This window comes from Streptopelia decaocto, assembly GCF_964273445.1.
Source record: "Streptopelia decaocto genome assembly, chromosome: 7".
NCBI classification, from domain to species: domain Eukaryota; kingdom Metazoa; phylum Chordata; class Aves; order Columbiformes; family Columbidae; genus Streptopelia; species Streptopelia decaocto.
The window spans coordinates 29,916,710-29,937,246 of record NC_138661.1 but is presented as its reverse complement, the minus strand read 5'-3'; the positions used below and the strand labels follow the sequence as shown (position 1 = coordinate 29,937,246).

Below are 20,537 nucleotides of genomic sequence, written 5' to 3'. Positions count from 1 at the left end.
GTCCTCAGCTTCTCCACTCCCCTAGTATGCTTCAAAACTGACTGAACTTATGATATAAAATCTAGTCCAAGTAGGTTCTTACAAAATATGTTTTACAGGTACACAGGTTGGCTGGCAGCAATTTCCCACCTACCTCCACATGGGCTTCTTAATGATGAACTAATTTACTCCACCTACTTCTGATAGCATTCCAGGGATATTTTAAACAAAAGATTAATCAAATGAAGGCATTTTAACAAGACTTTTATTGAAAACATACACAAAGTCAACAAGTTATTTAGTTTCTGAATGTACATATTAGAGAATATTAATATTAGATAATATTTTAAGAAAAGGGGAAATAAAACCAACATATGCTGCAGTTTACACTACTAAGGCATTCAGGCTGAAAAGCAAGTTATATTGTGTGTATGTATGCGTGTATCTATATACACAAACACGCAAACACATAGAGACAGGTTATCTGATTTGAAACTGTACAGTGCTATGCAATTGGGGGGTTTTTTTTGGTTGTTTTTTTTTGGGTTTTTTTTTTTTTTTTGGTTGGTTGTTTTTTTTTCTATTTTTTCAACACTAAATAAAGCTTTTATCCAAACGGTAGAAGTTGTTCACAGAACAGCAGTTATAATCTACTCTTCAAGAGTTTGCTTACAATTACAATACTAACGATGCACAAAAACTCCCAGATCTTCATGAGAAAGTTCTCTCTTACCAAAACAAGGCTCAAGAAAAACACTAGTTTGAAAAGGCACCGTGGAGACAGGTTTTAATACATTAAATACAAGATGAATCATTCACAATAACAAGTTTAGTGTTTCTGGGAACTTTTATAAATACAACACAGTTGGTCACACAAAAACACTTCTGTTGATTTGTCTTGGCAACTCAGATACATCAACAGTGTAACAGCATAACAGCTTTGTTCCCATCTGACAGAAAATAATGGCAGTTCTGCAAGGCAAATGTTAAACCTGACCGCATGTATTTATTAATTCCACAGTGTTTTGACAGATTATAGGGGATGCAACTTAAAGGATGCTGACACGCTCACTGAGGGCTTTCATTTCTGTTTCTTCTAGCTTGGTGTTTTCATCATGGTTAGCACTTGGACTGATAAGGTGTGCTGGATACGGTAATCCGTGTTCTCCTGAATACTGTTCCCATCGGGAGTCATCACTTTCATGGGTGATGTAACGTTCTCCCATTTTACATTCAAGTTCCCTTAAATCTAACCAGGTTTGATAGTCCTGAAATAAAATAACAGTATCATTTTTAAAATAAATTACATTCTCTTCTATTACCAATAATATACAAAGTGTTGTTAACTCATCAGTCTAAAGGTCACGCATCCCTATTGCCCCAGAATAGAAAAATCTTATAATTAAGAAATATGAAATCTACCTACAGAGATAGGTTTCATTTATAGAAGATTATTTGATAATTTTATTTTATTTAACTCTATCATAAGCATAGTATGGACATGTTACAGCTTGTTTTGCAGAATCTATCAGTAATCCGTAGATTTCTGTGACATCTAAATAAGGCATGGGTGGTGAAATAATTCCTCGCACTCGTCACAAGATCAATAAAGAAGAAGAAACATCTTTACATCATACATGTACATCCTAGTGATCCATGTCAGGTTGCTAAGACAGTCGCTCCATCTCTGTATAATGGTGCAGGATATTAATTCAGCTGGGGCTAGAAAAAATCTGCTTTTCTAAATTTATGCAATTGCTGCTGTGCTCAAAGAGATGTAGACATTTAAATATCATGACTCTAAAAGATTTTATAAATATATATCATGTTCGCATTGGACAAACAAGACAAAATATTTTTGTAGTGTATTTTGAAAACATGAGAGAGGTCATCATTGGAATCTACTTATGCAAAAATTAATTAGAATATATACATAAATTGGTGGAGTATGAGGTTCTCAGGATCTGAAAACATCTTCACGTTTATGCTTAAAGATTAAACCTTTTGTATACTTAGAGTGTAAATATGCAGGAAAAAAAAACATGGAATTCATAGAAATACCTGTAACCATGGGTGGCTTAACGTTTTGTCCACACTGTAGCGCTTTCTCATTTTCACTTGTAACAAATTATTTATGAGATCAATAGCTGGAACAAAATAATATTGGAAAACATCAGTTTGAATATATTTGGTTCAACTAGGACATACAAACAAGATAGACAGACATGGTAGTTGTAAAAAGATGACAGGTATCCCTCCAGCTTTTTACAAACTGCAGTCAATGTTGATGTCCCTGAAGGTACCTATGCAACCCTTCCTAATGGGATTACAGTTGCCTGCTAGCGTGTACATTGTCTACCTCTGTATGTTCATTTTCAGGCAGGCAGCAAAGTCTGAAGACAATTCTCACTCAGTTCCTACTTAAGTCAAAAAAAGTTTCAGGTAGAAGTGAAGACTACAGTATTCCTCAGGTACCACAGTAAACACATACATGTATATGTGTATATTACTCTGAGACTCAATATCACTTTTAGATGACTGACAGCACCACCTTCCCAGAAAAATCAGGTTTTGCAAGTCACTAAGTCTTGCAATACTACAATTTTGAACGGAGCATTACTTCTACCTGCTAGTCGGCAGTCTGGTGTTCAAGAAAGACAAAAGGGCTTCTTTACACATTTCTTAATTTCTGTGTTTTTGAAAGAGTCGATGATTCACTGAAGTTATAGTATGTGTGCTGCGGTGCCTGAAGACACCATGAGTCAATGACGAGTGCATGGAACTGTACTAAATGACCTATTTGGAAAAATGCCTGGGATGAGATTGCTGACCTTTGAAATCTTCTAATAAAGCCATTAAAAACAAACAAAGAAAAAAGCAAAAAAGAGGGTACCATGAAAGGTTAAATTCAGTTCTAGGTGATGCTGAATGTCCAGTATGTGTTCTGAGGGAATCTTATTGTTATAGAAAAACTGACAGACCACAAGGAATTATAATGTCACTGCCACTTTCCCATTTCATTACAGTATCCCTTGGCTTGTGCAAAGTATGCTGGCTTAAGTCTTTATTTATTTGTTTATATCTCGGTGACAGGAAAAGATAGTTTTGAAAGTAACACAGAAACATGGCATCACTGAGGGGAATTTGGTCTGAAACATGTCAGATGGACATCGTTGCCAGCTACATATTGAAGGAGCTGAAAAATCATCTTGTCTGTTTTAAGAGCACAAGTTGAGACAGAATTGTTTAAACTGGTGTATCTCTGAGGTTACATTTTGTGCAGCAACGTGGACAACCTTTTCTTTTTTAACAGAGGCTTCCTCTCTCCAGGCTCAATTTGCCATGGACTATCAATAATGTCTTTATTATGTAGCTTCCACCCCACCCACTGGAAGCAGGTATGACCGTGAGCCTTAGAAATGATGAAATCATACATAGTTATTCAGCATTCCCAAGCTACCACAAGATGAAGAACTGTTTGCCACCCCCCCCCCCTTTTTTTTTTTTTCCTTCAGGACAATGACATACTACATGTAATAACATTTTTCTTTGTATTCTTGGGGGAAATTACAAGTGCGGTTGGTTGAACAGATCAGAAAGACATCAGTCTAGAAACAAACACAAGAGAAGGCACACGAAGACGAAAGGGAAAACGCAACGTCAAAAGATGGTTAGGACTGTCAGCATTGAGCAATCATTTGTTCTTGAGATCAGTTTGCACAGATAGCCTGCTTGTTTCACAGCCAGAATATTGCTGTCTCTTTAACAAGTTTTGGTGTTTGTTTTTAGTTCTTTATCTAGTGTTCTTTTCACTAGGAAAGTTTTGAATATCACTCACCTCTTAGCAATAAAAAAGCACAAACACGATCATGACTATTATGAGGACTTAAGGCCCCAAACTATCTGATAAAATTCTCTTTGCTTTAATACACAAAGTTTTCAAATGTAAGTGAAGAATGAGATCAAACGTGAGTTTCAACAGCAAAATAACTTTCTATCTTTTATCAGGATATCATGCAATCAAAGAAATGCCACTTCTCAAGTGCCGAGTATCTGAAGTCAAGGTGCAGGCAATAGGTACTGGCAACAAAAGGACAGTGCTGCATAAAGGAAAGTAGAAAGTAGAAGCTAGGGAGTTCAATACAGACAGGCTGAGTGCTGGAACTGAAGGATTAAAGGATTTCCTTAGGGATCTGGACTAGCCTGTTAACAAGAAACTTCTGAATTTAACTGCTGTTAAATAAACTGTAGAGGTTCAGACAGTGATAGGTTCTGTGGGACTACTCAAAAGAAATGAGAAAACATCCTGGTTTTTCGCTCTCTTTCAGCTTATGGAAAAACATCCTGTCCTGACAGTCACTATCTAACATCATTTGGTCTGGATAGTGTTCAAATAAGATGTACAAACAGTAAGATTGAAGTTCACTCAATTTCAGAACTTAAAAAAATAATAATAATTTAATTAATAGTGCGATGATTACTTTTTGAGTTGTACTGCTTAAAAACACTGGAGATCAAAATTTTGAAGTTTTTAACATTTAGTTTAGACAGACAACTCAAGTATGATTCATGGAATCAAACTGGGACACCAAATGTTAAAAAATTCAATTTTCTCTCTAGGAAGATAAAAACACTTTTGAAGAAAGGGGTGCAACTACATTGTATTTTAAAATAAATTTTATGAATTTTCACTAGAGACTGTTGTGGGTTTTTTAAATCAGATTTTAAAGTCATTCTTGTCAGACTTTTTAGGAGCTTTATAAAATCTGACATTATTCCTCTGTAAAACCAATAATTCAATAAATGCAGAGAGTTAAGAAAGACCACCTCTGGTCTGTATATCTTCTGCAGGAATCCAATGGTTTATCACCAAGGAAGCAACTTCTATGCAAGCTCCGAGAGTATTGTGGTACTGCTTTTTCTAGCACTTTTATGGGCTCCTGTTTACTTCCCACAATTTAAGGACAGTATAAGCAGCCAGCTGAGGCCTTATCAAGTTCCAGGAGCTGGAGACTTTGCTAAAGGAGATAAACTAGCCAACTGCTCCAGTAGCAGGACTACTGGTCATTTAGACAGGTGATCATTCAGCAGAATCCCCAATGGGAAGGTTCAATTGTGGCTTTAAAAAGCTGTACGTCCTCTTGATTTTAGGGAAGATTGCTCTTTAGTTGCATTTTACTGAAAAATAAAAAAACAAGTCAGGAGGTTTATAGTCCGAAACTGCTTGTGGCAGTTTATTTGTGTACAGAAAATAATTAATTGTGGTAAAAGCACAGTAACAATTTTCACTCTAGGTATGAAAATAACACATGATAATGACAGTTTTCATAGGAATGACCACTCTAACTCAGTTAGGATGTAACCCACACATTAACACAGAAGTTTAAGAAATATCTGAAAACCCTATTATGAATCTATCATTTATTTAGTCCTACCATACAGACTTTTCATGTAAATTATAAAAAAAAAAAAAATATATCACCTTAAGAATATCAGGAAATGCAGTGCAAAATTAACAATAAATTTATAATTGGTCCAGAATTTTTCAAGTATACCCATAATATTAGGTACCCTTACAGCCATCACGTGTAAAAATTTAAGCTGCTGCCATTAACATAAAACTTAGGACTTCTTAGGCCATGGATTCTTCTGAGTATAGCTCTGTTGATTAGTGGTATAATCTTTTCATACACATAAACCCCTTCCCTATTGCTGGTCAATACAGCTTTGTTGACAAATGCCGTAGCATACATGCAGTTCTTTTGGCAAAAAATAATCTTCAGCTGGCAGAGCTTATTATTTTCAGGGACATGGACTCAAGAAATCCTTGACGTTTACAGGCTGCACGTCTACAAGAGAGGTTTTCTAATACTAATCTATCCTAGCAAACATGTAAGTAGAGCCAAGACCTTAGTTTAAACAGCTAGTTTAAAATTTACTGAGGTAGAAAGCATCTTTGAGCTGTAACATGCATTTGACCTCCTCGTACTTAAGGCTCATTCATGTGACTTTCTCATTAATGTGTGAAACAAAGTTTCTATTCACATTATGCTGAAACAAGTCTACATAAATACTGGCTTGCAGGCAGCTGTGGTATTTATTTCTGACTTACAAGCAGTGTTAACAGGCACACCATGATCAAATTTAAAGCACGGAAGAAATTGCTTTGTTTCCTCCCAAATTACTTAATAATATGAAGTAACGTGAAGCACCTAATCAACAGTGTGCACATCACATAGCTCGTATCAGGCTAGTAGTAATAACTGTGTTGGTAGCTGAGGAAAAAAAAATTACGAATACAATGATTTAAGAAAATTCCACAACAGAATGAAACACACTACAAATAATTCAAAGCTTGACATAGCACATTTTAAGACCATGCAGTTCAAAAGAACAGCCACCACACTGGAGACACACTGGGCAAAACATACTAACAGGAAGAAGGACCAAATCTTTCAGGGAGTAACCTGTAGCTAAATCAAAATAAGCCTTTTGAGATTAAGCTAATTTGGTGGACTGGAAGGTCAAAGCTGGAAACAAACAGTAATGCTGTTGAAAATAGCTTCACATGTGACAGATGTGAAACTTAAAACTATAAAATAGGAGAGAATTCTGCAAGTAGATTCCTCTGTCTTAATTCTTAGCAAAATTCCACAAAGAAGTCTTAATTAAGGCCAGATTGTCATGTGACAATTAGGTGAACCTGGAAATATAAGCTGGCTTGACGATCATTGAAGACAGAACAGAAATAGCAGATTGGGCAACACGATGTTGAATGGCTGTGACAAAACCTGGTTTTATACATGATTACCACAGAAACTACCTCTCTACAGTAATTTACAATTCCGTTTTGACACACAAACACAAACCCAGTTTTTGGAGAGTATTCTTTAAAAAGAGATCAGCTATCAGGAAAAGGTGGGAAAATGCACCTGCATAGTGGAGGTGGAAGTAAGAATTTCCTATGGAGGAATCTATGAGATTGTGTGTGTGCACATATATATAACTGTGAGATTGTGTATCTGTGTGTATATATGCACACACACAATCTCTGCAAAACCTTAAAAGGTAAAGCAATTGGGTTTAGTGAAGTTAGAGAAGAGATTTTGTGCATGAGGGCTAAGCTTTGGGAAAAGATGCTCACAGAAATGTTCTGAATGGATAATCAGTTGGGAAAAAATGCATTTCTGAGAGCTACAAAAATTCAAAGGTCTTAGTTTTTATAGGTTAAGTTTTAATGGGGGAAGAGGACAGACAAAGCATAACACAAAAAAAGCTAAAATTTCTCAGCAGGAAGAGCTGATGAGATTAATTCAGACACATTACGGAGAGAAAAAAGTCATAGTCAATGACTGGACCACACTCCTGAGTAGCAAAGATAGAACTGTTGTTAGTGACTAAAAGGCATTAGACACTCAAAAATGTTACCCTCAAATTGATTCTGCCTTCTTTCTTGGCTTGTGACTGTAGGTTTTTATTCTAAAAATTGCTAGAAAATGCACATAAAAAGCAATTCTCAAGAAAATAAACTAACACAGACCACACTATTACATTCATGACACACTTCTCCTCAAAATTACAATTTCTTCCCATATGTTTTTGCTCACTCTAAACCTGCCAGACTTGATTTTAGGTGTATTTTTTGTATAATCATGCAGTTTAAATTGTCATGGGTCATGTGCTTTTACAAATCTACTGCTTCATTATTAGTGCAGTTTATTATTTTAAAAGCCAACTGAATTTTACCTTAAGAATAATAATCAAATAAGGAACACAGACTGCAAACATTGAGGCTGCTTTACCACTATTGTAGCTTTTCCAGACAGTGTTTAGGTATGATATATTTTTTTTTTCTTTTAAAATTTTGCTGCCCTCTGCATTCCAGCTCCCAAATTCAAACACAGTTGCTTGGCAATATCAGAAAAAGCATCTAGTAGGCACTAAAACCAAAATGGTGACAAACATAGCATCATAAACTCCAATTTGTGCACTACCAATTAAATGCAAAAGCATATGTGATTTTGCTAAAAAGTAAAATATCTGAGCTTTCAATTCCACTCTAGTTGTGATAAAAACAGAAGCAAACATAGTGATAACTGAGTTTAGCTATTCTTAAACTTTTTACATGAGTAATGGTCTGAAAATAGTGCTGAAATAACTACAGTTGCAAGAAGATCTACATCCAAGTTGGATATCTGAGACATAGTAATAATCATAGGCAAGAAACAAAAGGTTTGAGCACTATTCTCCTCTCCTGAGTGTCGATTTTTGCAATAAGGCATGCAAAAATTCCTAACACTGCTTTCATTAGCCACTCTGCAACAAATTATATGCCCTTTAAAAAACTGTTTGTTTCACAGACACTGGCAATACACTTGGTTGATGATCACTTCCATTAATCTAAACTAGAAATTGCATAACAAGGTAAAACCCCCACAACTTTAAAAGCATTTATGGTTCCACTAAAAGTACATACACAGAATTTCAAGCAAACTAGTTGCTGTGGTTAAAGAAGCAGGTAGCTCAGGTCTATCAGCTGCACATGTCTGTGATCCTAACCTGGTACAGTTGTGAAATAACCTCCCCACCCCATCCCATCTATTGTTTTAGGGTGTTTGTCTTATCTGCCATCACTTGCTTTGGGCATGAAGCAGGATTGCTGCTATAGACAGCAAAAGGTTTGAATTAATTTTTTATTTTTTTTAGCTCAAACTGATCTACTACTTCTCACTGTTTTACAACAATGTTTCTAGGATTATCATATTATGAGCATTCACAGAAACTAGTACTGACATATTTCAGCAGTAGAAAAAGAATAAAAAGTCATACATATTGCATTTTATATGGTAGAAGAACATGAGCATTTTTATTGGCATGCATAAATCAGAGTTAATATTAATTCTTTTAGACTGTAACCAAGCTCTACTAAGTTCACCAAACTCTCAGTTTCTGCCGGCTCTTACTGAGGCATGTAACACAGTCTTTAGATGAAGTTACCACTTTAAAAATCTAGCTATAATGTACAATTCATAGAGTCCATTGTTAAAGAGCTCTTGGACTCAGCCCTGTCTTCAGGAAATATGAGAAGAATGCAGGAAATAATGGAGAAAAATAATATTTACATTAGCTTTACTTATGGTAACCTTTGGACAAATGGCTCCTATTTTTTCAAATTCACACAGCATAGCACTTTAAAAAGATCTTTCTTACCTGCATTAAAGATAACATGTATTTTGTATTTCCTATATCTGCTACAATGATACTTGTCTAATCAATATTGTTCTGAATTTCTTAATGCTATAGCAGTGCAGCGAAATCTTGGCTGAAAGCTCCTGTGAAGACCGTGGTTCTTTACTATGTGTTAAAATTCTCTTTAATATTTGCACAAGTGTTAAAATGTCAATAAATAAACTAGACTAACTGCTGGATCTTTGACATTTTTCTGTCTTACAAGGAAGAATATATCTTAAATAATTATTTTTTAATTTTAAACAAAGGATAATGATTCTTGCAAGAAAATAACTGTGTAGATCCTTCAAGACAAACAGTATTTTCAGTCATACCAGCTTGAAAACTATAGGTTGATCAATATTTATCTACAAAGACCTTGCTGGATTCTGCAGTAGCACCACATTCCACACTGCAATATAACTCCTTTCCTTGAGTGGGAGACATAGTTGACGATAATTAACATCCTCTTGGAGAATTAGTGCTATGATACAAATTCCAGGAAATAGTTAAAACAAGAAATCTACAATGCCTTTAAAATAAATCTGTTATGGACCTTTTTATATGAGATTTTTTAAAAAAATTAAAAAGTAATCATTGTAATGTATGTAAAAACTTCTTCTGAAAAATGTTCTATGATTAAGAATAATTGGCAAAAAGAATAACAGAAAAAATATGGCAGGCAAATACTCAGTTCATTAGCTTAATCTGTTTGGGAAGCTGGAAGAGCCCATGTCAGGTTAAAGGAAGATTCCCAAGTGCACAAAGATAGCCTGGTGGCATTGAAACTAATTCTCTGTCTGCATTCTGTAGATTTATAGCACTTAGTGCAGAGAAATTCATGAGCCCCAGTGATTGTTTCCATTTAAATACACGTAGCTTTTCAAACAGTTTTTATTTGCGATGTTGAGTAAGCAACTTCGTAAAATCTTTCCCCCCCAAATGCTTCAATGATTTATAGCATAAATTATGATGGCACTGTTGAGCATTGTAATCCAAATTAGGTATGTTAGGACTCCGGGTACAGATTTACATTTTAACTGTGCCACACGGTCACAGGTAACAGAAACTGGCTGGGGCCGGCAGATGTACAGGACCCATGCACCTGCCCTCTGGTGACCTGTGCGGGAACGTGGACCAGAGTAGCTGACACGCGAAAACCGCTCCTTTATTTCCCTGAGCTCATCTGGACTTTGAGTTCAATTTTGAGCTCTAAAAGTCAGCATTATCAAGTCATACATGGACAGAGATCTAGACTCCAACTCCCTGCGTTAAACATAGTGGATCTGTTCAGACTTTTTTCAGGTTTTCGTTTAGCACAACAGAGTGTCTCATCAGCTAGGAAACCAAAATATATTATAAAATCACAATGTATAAGCAGATTTTAACTTAGTAATTTGTTGAAGTGTGTTCCTTCCCACCCTTCTGCATGCCTGCAGCCTGATATCCATCAATTCTTAATGAAGGCTGTGATTCTATGAGAAACAACACCCCAGGTGAATTTTCTGTAGGTGCTCTACTGAATCTTCACCTCTGAATGTAGAAATCGATCTTCTGTCTACCACAGCAGGAACTTGTGGGAGACAATTTCTTGCAGCCTCTTCTGTGTTGATTGCTGTTTGCTTATCTCTAGCGTCAGATAAAGCATTGCTGCCAACAGTTTCTGTCAGCTTACATATCAGAAGTGTGTGTAGGTTCAGGAGGACTACAGTGTGTAATTGTGCAGATTTATAGCTGCCTTTTTTTTTCCCCCCAACAGATCTCACCAACTTCATCTGCCACAGAGATAAAACAACAGACAATGCTCTCAAAGCATTTTTCAGCTGAGATTCTCACACAGCTATAATATATATTATAGTAAGCAGCAGGCACACTTCTCTTAAGCTACCATTAATATGTAAGTTAAACATGTCACCTGAAACCCAGAAAAACTGTACTGTAAATAATGGAAATTGGAAATGCGAATATTTTAATTCAATTTGGTACATATTAAAATTCAGAAAAAAAAAAAAGAAGAAAATAATTTGATACTTATAACGTTTCCTTTGCTTTAAAACTTTTGAAACAATCTCACAAAAAGTTAAAGACATAAAGATAATGATTAAAAAAATCCAAAAGAAAATCAACCTGCTTGAAAATGTATGTTATGTACAAAAAAATGTTAGTGAAACCAAAACTTAGAATTTTGTTAAATGCCCTACTTAGTTGTGTTTAGAGACAGTTTTGATAGAACTCATTTACCTTCCTTAAAGATGTTCATAGCGAATTATTCATATTGTTCTTTCACTATCAAAAATCTCCTGTGTCACTGAACAGAATTATAGTTTCAAAAGTCTTGTTGCTAATCTCCAAGCCTTCCCCCAAACCCCTAGCAGAAAGCCTCTTCCATGACACTTTCTCGCACTATTCTTGAAACCTCATCTGCTTGAAATTGTTCCTACAGAAAGAGTATCAGGGTACAGCATCCTACTGAATGGAAACTGAAGTACTGGCACAAATAGAATAAGAAAAAGACTAAAGAGGCACTAGATCTGAAAGAAGAGGTACAGAAGTAAACACAAGCACCACCAGTTCCAGCAGCTGAGGTTCCCCACCAGATTCTGTAGCAACCCAACCTGTAGGTGGCTATGTGCCTCCTTCAACACCTCCCACACTACAGGGCTATGCCACATGCAGTCTATACATGAGACATTACATTATGGTACCTCAAAATTTAGAGTATTTTTCTTTTTCACCAGTAGGTACAGGGCGAAAAAATAGAAAAGCAAAATAAAGCTACTCTTTTTTAGTATTTATATTAAACCAGCCACAAACAGACATTACCTTCAGGAGAAATTTCTTTCCATGGATTAGGTGGATACATGAAAGCAGCATTCTGGATTTGGTCATGTATGTCTTCATCTTCATTGAATGGAAAGGTACCGCTGAGGCTTACATAAATGATAACACCCACAGACCACATATCCAGAGACCTGTTGTAGCCTTTGTTTCTCAACACTTCTGGAGCAAGGTATGCTGGCGTTCCTACCACCGAGCGCCGAAACGATTTCTCTCCAATGATTCGGGCAAAGCCAAAATCACAAAGTTTTACCTGTTTAAAAAAAAAGACAGATGTTGTTTTTATCATCAAATACATAGTTGAGGAAGCTTTATTGTGGTTCAGTTGCAAGATGCATCTCTGCTGTTCCTTCAAGGATACTTTAAACTCCTCTTTGAGAGGAAAACCTTTATTCCACAGAGATATTAGACTAGGTTACCAGTTTACTGCCTCTCTTCTATTCCTTCTCTCCATGAATAAACCATGGCAAAAGAAGTAACACAGGACACCTTAGAATGAAAGAATTGCCATTTTGGTCTGGCCTAACAGCTCGTCCTCTTGGTGAAGGCAGTAACAGAAAGTAATATTAATCCATTCATAGCATAAACCTGCAGCACACAGGAAAACTGTTTTACCTATGGTTTTATCCTAAATGAAGCAAGTTGACAAAATTTATTTCTTGAACTTCCACTTTAATTTTATAGTGGACCTAGTTACACCCTGCCTCTCTGTGAACTTCATTGTCTGATTTCTTCAGACAGACAGATTTAACCACTTAAAAGTTTAATGCTGCAGTATAGACCCTTCCTTTCCAATTACTGATACTGGTATTATTTACAAATTATCAATAGTGCTCCTTCGAATATGGGCAGTTAGAGGGGATCATAGAGATGAATTATGCAGATCAAAGGTAAAACGAGCTGATACAGATACCATTTAATGAGAAGTACAGCAATGAGCTAGAAAGTATATTTAAATATTCTGCAATCTACCTGACATTTAAAATCATAAAATTAAAGAAGGTGTTTTTCTTCATGAACTCTAGTCTAACTTTCAAAATATCCTGTCTTTCTGGGGACTGCTTGCAAACTGTCACTTATCTAGACCAAATCAACCAGATAAGCAATTTGTTATGTAATGGTGAACAAGTCAGAAACAATTGCATAAGTAGTGATGTCACATTTGAAAACCTAGTCAAATATTTTAGGCAAATGGCAAAAGGCAAGGATTTTCAAACATGCCTCCTTTGCAAACTTCTTTGAACAAGTAATCAGTTTTTTACTTAAAAATTCTGTGTAGTTCCTGGAAGAAATGCAGAGAGGGGACTAGTCACTTTTTTGTTTGTTCATAAGATAATCATTCCTAACACCTATTCATTTGAACAATTTATCTTAAGAAAGGGCTTTTTCTACTTGCCTGTGGGAAAGGATCAGCTGATGCCAATAACACATTTTCTGGTTTGAGGTCACAGTGAACAATATTTTTGAAATGAAGATGTCTTAAAGCAACCAGGATCTGTGAAGAAGCAATTCAGAAAGAAATTCAGTTTTAAATGTAGCAATGGTTTGTTTTGCTTTATATTGTTGGACAATATCTGTCATCAGAGATTCAAGGACCAGTCTAGAGAGAAACAGTCCAACAAGCATGTACCTTTTACAACAATGTCTACAGTGGGCAGTGGGGGGGAGCAAAAATGTCAGCTACTATTTGCTGTGCCTCAAGTTTCTCAAGTTTTCTTGATGTTTCTCTGTATGGAATATGATCTTTCTGTCTCCAAAGACTTCATATTCTAAATATTTTTTTCAAAACTGGGTTCTAAGTACTTGTTTACTTCTTTTGTTTGTTTTTTGGTTTTGTTTTTGTTTTGTGAAATCTTTGGATGAAGGAACATTTGCAAAATAACCTTCCAGATATAAATGCACTCAAAACATTTCACAGATATATTATGTGATCCATTTTAAACATTTTATTAAGGAAAAAAAGCATAAGGAACCTTGATATGTATTTTTATTCCATTCTACATAGAAGAACATGGCAATAGAGCGCAACAGAAATTTTTGTCCTATTCTTGTGGCTTTAACTCCTTTCCTTGTGTCTGGTCAGGGGCTGGCAGAATTTCCCGCTATATTAGAGGAGGGAATGGCGAGGAGGCTGTGTGAACCTGGGAAGGCAAGCAACCAAATTCTGAAGCTGGTGAGAGTTTCACCAATGAAAGCTTGAAAACAAGGGAACCTCTTACATTCTACCTCCAGTAATAAACTTCCATGGTAGCACTGTCTCTCCTGCTCCTTTATTTTTCCTAACTGCACAAACTTAGGCTACTCTGACTCTGAAGTCGCTCACTACTCAAATGCGTATCTAAATTTAAACCAGTATTATGAACAAAGAAGCAATATGGTAACATGACAACAGAAAAACAACAACAACAACACAACACCAACCAACCAACAAAACAGAAAAAAACTCTATAAAAATAACACAAACAAACAAACAAACAAACAAAATACCGCACACACAAAAAAAACCAAAATCACCCCAAAACCAAAAAACAACCCAACAAACCCAGATAATCCAGATCACGTTATTAAAAGAAGCCATACAGGAAACCAGACTCATTTAATCAGAGGCAGTGCTGAGGTCAAATCTCAACACAGAAAAACGCATAGGAAAAAAAATGCACAGAAAAGTGCATAGTACCAACTGCAATTGTTGGGTATGGGCAGTTCAAGAGGCTCAAATTTCTTTGTGTGGGTCTTCAACAGTTTGCTGTTAGTGCTTTGCATCTCTTTCTTGTGCTTAATTCCCCAAGCATACGAGAAACACTAGCTTGATAGCCCTTCCATCCAGCAGACAGACAGCTGTACAGGTGTCTAGTTCTAGGTCCTCTTAACGGTTTACTACCTATCAGATAATGTACACAAAACCATCTTACCAGTCCTGATATTACAATCTGGGCTTTCATAAATCAGACAGGTAAATTGTACCAAAAGCGAAGCATAATAGTGATAACAACTGACCTCAAATCTCTTTCTAGGTTTATAATTAATTTCTTACCTGAGTAATTAAAAACTTTGTTATTCTCTCTGGCAATCTGCCCTTTTCACTTGATAAGATCATCTCCAGCATGTCTCCATGGAGTTTTTCCATAACAACAAACACTCTTTCTGGCGTCTCAAACATACACTCAAGATTTACAACCCCAGGATGATGAAGATTCTATTAAGGATAAATATAGCACAGGATTTCACAACATAGTCTGTACATTTTATCATTACATAGCCAGTCTTCAGAACCCCATAAACCAGATAACATTTCAGTATTTTCTAGGGACAGGAGAATGGATGAACCTCAAAGTAGTTTAACAAGCATACATTTTCCTTATTGCTTCTGGTGTTTTACACTGCAGAAATTGTAATTCCTAATGTGACATTGCCAATACATTTGGTCTTGGCTGTTTAAGCAGATTAAGCGGCAATAATAATAGTGATTATCAATTAAAAGAACTATCGTATTATCTGGTATTCATGAAAGTGTATAAATGGAGTTAATGCAGCAAAAAAGAATAGAAAAATACCTGTAAAATTGCAACTTCATTACGAAGTTGACTTTCCTGTTTAGTTGGAAACCTTAGTTTGTCAATTATTTTAATAGCAACATCTCTTCCTGTTTTGCGATGTTTTCCTGCATTAATAAAACAAAAGGTCTCTATCAATTAACATCATTAACTCTGAAAAAGGTTCCACTTGCATTGGCTTGTACAAATGACCACAATCAAGTAATTCTCAGAGTAGGTTTGCAGCAAATTAAGTCATGTAAGTCATTCAAAGTTTTCTGTATTTCCCTTATTTCTAGCCTTTGACAAGACAACTTTTCTCATTATCACCTGACAAAGCTGTTTAAACATGTAAGAAACATGCATATGAGAAAGTCAGCTCTGCATTTCAACAATACAGATGCAAAGTTAACTTTCTCATCAATATATATATGCTTGTTCATATATTTAAGCTGCCGCCTCTGCAACTGGCAGACTGTAGCCTTAGTCCTCCAACAGTAGTTCCAGACTAGCAAAAAATGGCATAGGTGATTGCCTTTGGACACATAAGTGCACGTTCCAGGTTTATCAGAGACCCACAGAGATTCTACAATGAGAAATTTTTTGTTAGTGCTCACTTCACACTGTCCAAACAACAGCTGTACCTAAATCTACCTCCAGAAACTACTGAAAAAAGGAGGAAAAAGAGAGGAAAAAAAGGATAAGAAAATGAAAACAAACAAACAAAAACCCACAAAACGCAAAACCAATTCAAACAAACTACTGAAAAAACACAGAAAAAAGCTCACAAAGGCATGTTAAGAAAAACAGTAGGAAGAAGAAATTATATATTTTTTTTCTTTGATTATAATTGTCAAAAAGAACAGTTTTCTGCACTTCAGGGTTTTCTTCACTAGAGCTTATAGAGAACATAAAGCATACGGTGTATTGTGTAGAAAATTTCAAATTACAAAAAGACTTTGTCAACAAAAGCCAGATTCATTGTTTTATGAGTGCTGCTTATATACAACAATAGGCAGCTAATTTCTGTAATAAAATACTTCAGGGTCTAAATACTTTCACCATTCAAGAAATTTTCTATCTTAATCATACCTGTATAGCACACCAAAGTCTTACCTCCATAAACAATTCCAAACTGTCCCGATCCCAACACCTCATCTGGGAAGATTTGGTATACAGTGCTAATATCCTATTTATACAAACATAACAAATATTAAGCCCTGAGACACGGAAACAAAATTTGTATTCAGTTGCTTTTTCTGGTTGGAAATAGCATACATTTACTGTAATACATTTCAAAATACACTGTCTGCAAGACACAGCTCTGCGAGTTTTCTTAAAAGTCACGTTAACTGCTGTAAAAGTTGCCACATCTTTAAGAGGTTTCTGCCACTGCCAGCTTCTACCTAAGTAGCTCCCAATACACAATGTTACACTTTATCTTTGTGAAATTTGAAGACAAAAGTATATATGGAAATAAAGAGGATCTTGCTATACTGTTACTCCAAAAATAGGCCCTAGTTACAGTTCATAAAAAAAGGTCAATTTAAATAGTGTCCAGGCAGCTATGCATGTAAAAAAAGTAATAAGATTTAGAGCAAAAATTAATATAAGACTCTGTCTTATTTTTAGGAAAACAGGGTAGCAACATTCTAGCCTGAGGTCCCAGGATACCAGTTCTGCTGTTTTTTATGTAAAGAGACAAACAATGAATTTCAAATTTCCTTGAAAAAGTTGCAATGTCAGCTGACATCAGCCATAAAAATGCAAGCGATTTCTTAGTTCATAAGAAGCTTTGTGAGTATCAGCAGTTCTGAGCTTTGGCTGTTTGTGTCCTCTGAGACAGGTAAAATGTTCCATTCATGCCAGAGGAGAAGGCTCACATCTCATTGCTTCCTAGGGCTTAAACACAGGCTAAAGCACAAGCTGTTGGCAGATTCATTTGTGAGACTCAAACAAACCTCAAAGTTTGAAGCTTGGTTTCATTTTCCTGATATTTGACCAGCAACATGTATTACACACGGAAGAGCAAAAAGAACACCAAATAGCTGATAATAAAGGCTGTCTTGCTTTTTCTTTGGAAAGGAAGGGACACATCCTTTCCTAGCAGGTAATCTTTTTCTGGCAAATGCGAGAGCTGCCCCAAAGCTGGACTCAGCTGCAGACAGTCCTGTATATTTCCTCTGCCCATGGAACAGAAAAGCAAGTGGTGTGAGTGTTTACCTTGACTGTCTATCCTGTGCCTAACAGTCCTAGCATAAAAGCAACCCAGAATTCTTTACATATGCGTAAGAGCATATGTAACTCTTCCTTCGGGTAGAGTTTCATCTTCGTACAACAGAGAATATCTGATGTCTCAGCGATGACAAGAAACAGCGTATTTATCAAGGCCAGTGATTATCTTTACAAAGTTCAGTTGACAAATTCCATGAACTAATAACTTCTACAGCTCGTTTTTCCTTTTGGTAATTAACATCCTGCAAGCATCTAGAGTTAAATTCTGTGTTAAGTGAAATTACCCACATGTAATTCTTGTACCTCAAGAAAAGGCGCCATGAAGGAGATTTTTTTCAGAAGTTAACAAAGCTAATTGTTTGTTAATTTCTATGAAGTAAGTGAAAAATGGCTGATGAAAACTCCTTTAACATTCCTCTTTGCAAAACAGATCAATGACTTTTCAAGCTTAATCATAGCACGTCTAGCACCAGCATCCAGAGAACACTCACCACATTTTCTTGAACTTGGCAGTTTGACACAGAAATACTGATGGATATATCCCCTGGGGAAGAGAGTAAAATTTACTTTAGATTGCTGTGCTTTTAGTTCAAACATGTAGTAATAGGAAATGACATTTACATTACATCAATATCTACTGACAGCTCTAGAAATGGGACCAATTAGGTCAGCTTTTTCATTTAGCAGCCAATATAAAACTACACTAGCCAGCAAATATGCGACTTTAATAACAGAATTGTAGTGTATATAAAAGAGCAGAATTATGCATTTCATTATTAATTTTTTAATAGTGGAATCTCATAATTTCCATTTATAAGCTTATTATTACTTTTTCCAATCTATTTTGGGGTTTTATATCTCATGCAAGGAACATAATTGAAACAAGGGTAAACTGTTTTTACTTAGCGGATTTAATAATAATTTTTATTTACACTCTCACCTACAATGTATTGCTTCAGGTGAAGGCCAATATGCATTCAAATTGGTCTGCATACTGTTTAAAGTAATACACATTTCAACTGGCTTAAGAGACATTATTAAAACACATAATGGAAACAAAAACTTCCACTTGTGCTTCAATACAACAAACATCAGATCCAACCTCTACAAATTCAGAGCTCATTGCAGAGGGGGCTGGACTAGATGACCTTTAAATGTCCCTTCCAACCCAAACTATTCTATTATTCTATTGCAAAATATGCCTATTGCTAACTGTATTATACAAAGACATCATTCTGGGGAGGAAAGCATGATTCTTTGGAGCATTGCTGCTTCTGTCTCCTACATCTGCCTAGAATCCTGTTAACGCTGACTTCATTTTATTAGTATGATTTCAGCTTCATCAAAACCAGTGTCCTCTACTATAAAGCCTGTATTACACACTGAAGACACTCGCTACTGTCCATCAGTACCTCTCCTAGCTGCAGTAAGTGGTACGAGGAAGTTCTGCTCCATATGGCTTATTCCCTTGTCCTTTCCTTAGAAATAGATTGGTTTTGAAATGGAATGTTTCAGTTACATAATGGCTTTTATCATTGCCAATTTATTTTCAAATGTATGTGCTGCTTTGTGTCTACATGAAAAAAAGCATGGACAAAAATAGGCATCTTACACTTTGAGCCCATACAGAAGGTTGCTATCATTCTCACTTCCCATAGGAATTTGTTCTAAAGGTCTCAGATGACCTTAAATTTTATACCAAAAAAAAAAAAAAACCCAAAGATATCTACTTGTAAAGAAAATTTTCAAACTTCCCAAGAGGGAGGGAAGACAGCTGTCATTCCCAGTCCAGCATTTTAGGTGATTTGCTTAGCTATGCTGGGCTCAAACCAGGGCCACTAGGCAACTAGCCTGATTGAAATGATATCCAGAATTTGACACTATTTTATGCAGGAACGCAACTGAGAAAGGAAAAGACAGAGCTGATCTCATTTTATATGTGAGCTGTTGTGCCTGGAGATGTAATGCCACAGCCTGTTGTATTATTTGGTTTCTGAAGGGCTTGTAGTCTCATTAGCATTTTGCACTGCATTAATAGCATCCAGATGTCAAGTGCTAAATTGGGTATACATTACAATAAAAGGTCTAATCCAAATTGTGCATAGATATCCAAATTTACTTTACACTGGCTAGGCTGAGTACAAGTGCCAGAGCAACAATAGCAGCACATGCCTAGTAGCGGGAAATTGTTTGTCCTGTGCTGCTTTGTTTTCAGTACCTGAACTACATTTAAAGGAGTTTCATGTATCGTTTACATAAACTGTCATCTTTGCTAAAGAATTACCCAAAGGTATGTAAATTGGAGGCAAAGATATAACATATTCAGTCTTTTAAGTCCTGGGTAACATCCATGCCTTGTGCTTAGAACAGCTGTTCTTCACAGTTAAGCTCATTTCATCTCAGCATGGGACAATGTTTGTGGCAGTTGTATAGCCAAATCTGATGAAAGGGAGCATATCATGCCTGCTGTAGTGACCTAAAGAGTGAAGAGCTGCTTCTGCCGATAGCTAGAAACATAAGCTCCAGTCATTATGGGAAAAATCTATCAACTTCCAACTGGAGCTCAGAAAATTTCAAGCCTCCTCTACACATGGAGGTTGTTACTCATGGCAGCAACACAAATGTGGATGACATGCCTTACTGATATAAAAACTCTTTGCTCACTAACAAATCTGCAACTCATATATTAATACAGATGTCCTAGTATAAACTGGAAATACATGG

The 20,537-nt window shown here is 36.0% G+C and overlaps 1 protein-coding gene across 6 annotated transcripts in view; it reads right to left on the bottom strand.

The window, feature by feature from the left end:
- Nucleotides 1-226: 226 nt before the first annotated feature.
- Nucleotides 227-20,537, bottom strand: part of PRKD1 (protein kinase D1) — a 136,847-nt gene continuing 116,536 nt past the window's right edge. For all 6 annotated transcript variants that reach the window (XM_082058856.1, XM_082058857.1, XM_082058854.1 and 3 more), the window contains 8 exons: nucleotides 18,305-18,357; nucleotides 16,695-16,767; nucleotides 15,600-15,706; nucleotides 15,080-15,241; nucleotides 13,442-13,540; nucleotides 12,031-12,298; nucleotides 2,041-2,126; nucleotides 227-1,247 (listed from right to left, as the gene is read on the bottom strand). In XM_082058856.1, the coding sequence (XP_081914982.1) occupies nucleotides 1,029-1,247; nucleotides 2,041-2,126; nucleotides 12,031-12,298; nucleotides 13,442-13,540; nucleotides 15,080-15,241; nucleotides 15,600-15,706; nucleotides 16,695-16,767; nucleotides 18,305-18,357 (1,067 nt within the window). In that variant the 3' untranslated portion in view covers nucleotides 227-1,028. The remainder of the gene's footprint in view (nucleotides 1,248-2,040; nucleotides 2,127-12,030; nucleotides 12,299-13,441; nucleotides 13,541-15,079; nucleotides 15,242-15,599; nucleotides 15,707-16,694; nucleotides 16,768-18,304; nucleotides 18,358-20,537) is intronic.